Source organism: Apium graveolens, chromosome 11 (assembly GCF_009905375.1).
Source record: "Apium graveolens cultivar Ventura chromosome 11, ASM990537v1, whole genome shotgun sequence".
Taxonomy (NCBI): domain Eukaryota; kingdom Viridiplantae; phylum Streptophyta; class Magnoliopsida; order Apiales; family Apiaceae; genus Apium; species Apium graveolens.
Window position 1 is genome coordinate 204673185 of NC_133657.1, and position 4777 is coordinate 204677961.

A 4777-nucleotide genomic window follows, 5' to 3' on the forward strand; every position below is an offset into this window, starting at 1 on the left:
TTGATAATATTTGATTAATATTTTTTAAAATATCCTTGATATTCGATGAAATTTAAAATATTTTCAAACTACATAATTCTCTAAAGTATATGATACTATTTCCAAAGATTTATTGTACTTTTTAGAAAATGGGTTTCATATACGGTATCAGTTATAGTTTATTAAATTTATTTGAAAAATCTTTATTTATTTATGCTTCCTTTTTTACATCTTTGTTCTTATAAACTTGGCTTCAATTAAACTAGATCAAGATCAAACTTTAACATATTCAAATCTGTTAGAATCTTTTTATAAATAAATGCAGATGCACCCATTAAATTTTTTACTTACAGATTTGGTATTAATTTGGTATTAAATTTGAAAAAAATTGTAAAATTATTTGACTTGCTCGACATAAGCTGTATTCCTAGTTCTGCATTGTTTTCCTGAATCCTGATTGAAAGATTTTAATTTTAATTTAAACTTTTACTTTCAAAATTTTTCCAAATTTAAGCCAGACACGAAATAACTATTGAACCTTATTTTATTTTTGCTAACAGATGTTATGTCGAAAAATGTTAAAAATAACAGTTTTTTTGTTAAAATTAACAAATATAACAATTTTGGAAAGAGATGGCTAATTTTTGAAAGAAATGAGTATTTTTATTAAGAGTAGTGCAAGGTATCCAAGTATCTTACTAAAAATTTTATGAATGACCCATGACTGATTTGATTTGTGGTCTTATATGAATGCACGCGGGGTCCCATATTATTATTAGGAAAGTTGCCAAATATTCATGTGTTACATCATATTTAGAGAAATTTTTGGATTAAAATTTGGGGTTTTATTAATATTCTAAAAAAGTGGGTAAAAATAGCCGCCAAAGCTCTTGTATGTCTATGTTACAATTACTAATTAAGACTCCGTTTGGAAGTGCTGTTGAAAACTGCTGTGCTGTGAGAAAAAGTGCTGGTGGAAAAAGTGCTGTCAGGAAAATTAGATGACTGTTTGATAATTTTTTTTAATTTATGCATATTTTGAGATATAATATATAAAAATAATGTTTTTGAAAATGTTTGATGGTGAAACTGATAGCTACTTCTTGCAAAAGCTGAAAACAACTTTTTCCAAAAACACATGGACATGCTTTTGCTAACAGCAGATTTTAAACCAAAAGCGTTTTTCCAGACATCAGCTTTTAAAATTTACCAAACACATTTCTGACAGTTTTTGGGGCCTAATACTCCCTCCATCTCAAATTAATTGTCACCTTTGACTTCTTGATCGTATATTTCCTCTAATTAATATTAATTTTTTTTTGTGAATAAAAATTTAACTCTTAAAATTTAATTCACAAAAATAAAACTTTAAAAATAATTAACGGAAATATACGGTAAAGGTAACTTGTAAAGTCAAATGTGACAAATAATTTGAGATGGAGACAGTATTTGGAAAATGATAGATGTCTCAAATATTATTACAATTTTTTTCCCAAATCCTCCTAGACTCGCTACATTTATATAAGCCCACCAATTAAATTTCGACACCTGTCTTATTCTTGATATTTTTATTCAACCGGATAGATTCTGCCACTTTACATCTCTGTCTTCGTCTGTACATTGCTTGGAGTTTACCCTATATCTGCATATGTTTCAGAGGTATCATTTTGTTAAAAAAATGTTGTAACATCAGTCTCACATGTTTATCGAAATTAATAGTTGGCATTCTAGAAAAAGAAAAATGTTGTAAGTTGTAATATCAATCTAACCTATCTTCATCGAAACATATGCTTCATTTGAGATAAAACACAATTACAGAACATTAGAAGATCGCCAATACAATTAAACCGTAAGTGGCTAGGTCAGATTGGCATGGATCCATGAGCATAAAGATGATTTCTTGCTTCAAATGTTCTTCCGTAGGAGTGTGTCGATCTCCGTCTTTGTACATAACATGATTTACTCTCATCAAGTTGAGAAATGTGCCCGCAAGAGTTGGCTTAGTTGGTTAAAAAGAGGATAACTATCCTCTTGGTCACATGTTCGAATCTCACGGAAGTAGAATTTATGATTATACCTCCTGAGTCAGAGTCTGCCGCTTAAATGCGGTTTACCTTGGTTCACGTGATTTGCAGGCTATTAGCTAAGCCCGTGGGATTTACCCAGTGCGCACCCGAAGGTTAGCCGCTGCGGGTTAGCTACGATAAAAAAAAAGTTGAGAAATGTGGAAAAATAATGTATTATGACATAAACATATGTTAGAATATAGTATAAGATCCGGTTTGTGACTTGCTTTAACAGAGATTGGGTTGGGGCCTTTCTGTGACAAACTGTGTTACTGTTGATAGTGATACTGCCTGCTACTTCATATTATACTGTTGTTTGAAATTCTGGGAATCATTTAAATAACTCTGACGAATCCATTGCAAACAGATCAATTGTTATATTATTGATTTATCCTTTCTTCTATTATCTTGTTAAAAATGGGAGACCACTAATAACTTGCTACCGAATAAGAAAATTCAAGATGTTGACAATAGCGACATAAAATAATCTGTCAGCATTTGTCATCTTTCCCTGTTAGAATATGATTATAATTACCAGACCTTCGTCTAACACTTTAGATTTTAGATGAGCCAGTTACTTAACATTCCCTTGCACGAAGTGTTATTTGTATGTATGGGTGACGAGTGTGCATTTGACTTGTTGACTAACTAGATAGAACTTGTCGCTCCTATGAAATTACTTCTGATTATGTGGGAGATGCAGATGTATGAAAGTTATTAGCAAATCGGACTTGTATCTACTGTACTTGGAACTTCATGATTCAAAGAGTATACTTTGTAGGAATTTTAAGAAGGTACCTTATGTTTGTGACAGAAGAGGATTCCTCGACGCATATTGGCTTTGGAATCGATACAACTACTAGAAATAGTGCCTACGACATCGGTGCTTAGACATCGGCACGTAATAACCGGAAACCCTTTTGTATAATTCTGAATTCTTTTACACCTCAATATAAGTGTCAAAAGTTCAAGTGGTTATTCAAGAACAGAGGAATTCAAGAGACAATATAAAAGATGTCTAGTATACTAAAATATGCACCGACATGCCAATATATCGATTATAACGATGATCTTGGAATCATAGAAAACTTTACCACAAAAGCCAGAATGCTAGATAAGTTCACATTCTCAGAGTGTCTAGGTAACATCTCCCAGCAAGCTTCTGAGCAAAGTACCCTTTAAAGAAATCTGCAGCACCAATCCTTTTAAACTTTGGAGGAGCTTGGGATGAGAGAAGGCTCGGTGCAGGACCGAATTCTCCATCTAGCTTCGGGCTTAAAAATGTAGCAATCGACATTCTTTCCTTCACTGGGTTAACAACGCCTCTATGCTCAACGCTACGATAAATTCCATTGGTTACAACCTACAAATTAAATCATGTAATGCATTACATTTAGGTCAAGGAGTCTAGGATAACATATATATGTTCAAACAATGAAATTATGTTTTCATAATTAATTATACCTCCACAACATCTCCAATGTTTATTACAAAGGCAGAAGGCAGCGGTTTGACTGGAATCCAATTACCGTCCTTTCTGATCTGGAGGCCTTGGATTTCATTAAGTTGAGAAAGGATGGTGAGGCCAGTAGCATCACTGTGGGGCGCGAGTCCAATAACTTGGTCTGCTTGAGGGCATGGAGGATAGTAATTAGTCCTCATTGATTGCATGCCTTCTTCAAACAGTACTTTAAATTCCTCAGGATCCATTTGAAGCGCCTTTGCCATTAGGTTGAGAATTTTCATTGCCAAGCTTTTCAACTCCACTGAATAAGCCTCTATAGCATCTCTGCATATTTATTTGATTCTCACTTCAGCTTGATTTAAGTTGGTCAGTGTCTACTGTAACGTCGAGAAAATCTCGTTACCTGAATGATTGAGGTAGTTGTGGCAACAAGTGCGGTTTCCTGATTTCTGCAGGAAGGGTGATCATGTAAAACATATCAGCCCAATCAAGCTTCTGCTCATTCGAGACTACGAAGGCTTGTCCATATCCCTCAATATCTCCCTCAAGTTGACCAAACTTTCTCTTATCTTCCAATGGCAGCTTAAAGAACTCCTCGATCTCTGTTTTCACTTTGTCCATCAACGAATCGCTAACCTCATGGTTTATCAACTTGCAAACAAAAAGTATAAGGGTTGTAATCGAATATATCATCAAGTAGCATTTTAACAAATAAGTTAGTCTGAAAAATCGCGCTAAATACCTGAAAGAAACCCCACTCTTTACACGCCTGGTCTAATTTGTTTAGCTCACCGTCCCCTGAATCTCCATCAAGTAGGATCTCCAAATTAATAACGGGGACTTCAAGTAAATTTGTGGAACTGATAACAACAGGTTCTTGATCTGAACGTAAGTACCGTATCGGAACCGTGGCAGATTTTTCCCTGACCAGTTCTTGTACTGAAGGTACTTGGAGGGAGGTACCTATCTTTTTTACTTCCATTTTTTCTCTGTCGAATGCTTAGAGCGCTCTCTTTCTTACTGTGTGTGCGCGCTTGTGAAGTGATCTTATGACTTGTGAGGTACATCAAACGGGTTACTATATATAGTAAAATGAGTAAATAAATATTCTTTAATTTAGTTCTGATGAAGGGCGTAAACGAGTCAAACTGTTCTTGAGCTACTCGAGCTCGGCTCGTAAAATATTTGAATTCGGCTCGAAAATAATCGAGCCGAGCTCGAGCTTTTCGAATTTTTAACCGAGTCGAGCTCGAGCTTCAATTTATTC

The 4777-nt window shown here is 34.4% G+C and overlaps 1 protein-coding gene across 3 annotated transcripts; it reads right to left on the reverse strand.

Moving 5' to 3' along the window:
* Nucleotides 1-1382: 1382 nt before the first annotated feature.
* LOC141697457 (oxoglutarate-dependent flavonoid 7-O-demethylase 1-like) lies at nt 1383-4565 on the reverse strand. 3 transcript variants are annotated; one of them, XR_012564726.1, is made up of 6 exons: nt 4253-4565; nt 3914-4161; nt 3510-3834; nt 2844-3408; nt 1749-2177; nt 1383-1621 (listed from the first exon to the last, which is right to left on the reverse strand). XR_012564726.1 is itself a non-coding variant. In XM_074501844.1 (5 exons), the coding sequence occupies exons 1-4, from the start codon at nt 4490-4492 to the stop codon at nt 3166-3168; spliced, it is 1056 nt and encodes a 351-aa protein (XP_074357945.1). In that variant the 5' UTR covers nt 4493-4565; the 3' UTR covers nt 1383-1621; nt 3140-3165. The 3 variants fall into 3 exon arrangements, 1 of the variants encoding a protein (XP_074357945.1); XR_012564725.1 differs by lacking the exon at nt 1749-2177; XM_074501844.1 differs by lacking the exon at nt 1749-2177 and having other exon boundaries at nt 3140-3408.
* Between the last annotated feature and the right edge of the window lie 212 nt (nt 4566-4777).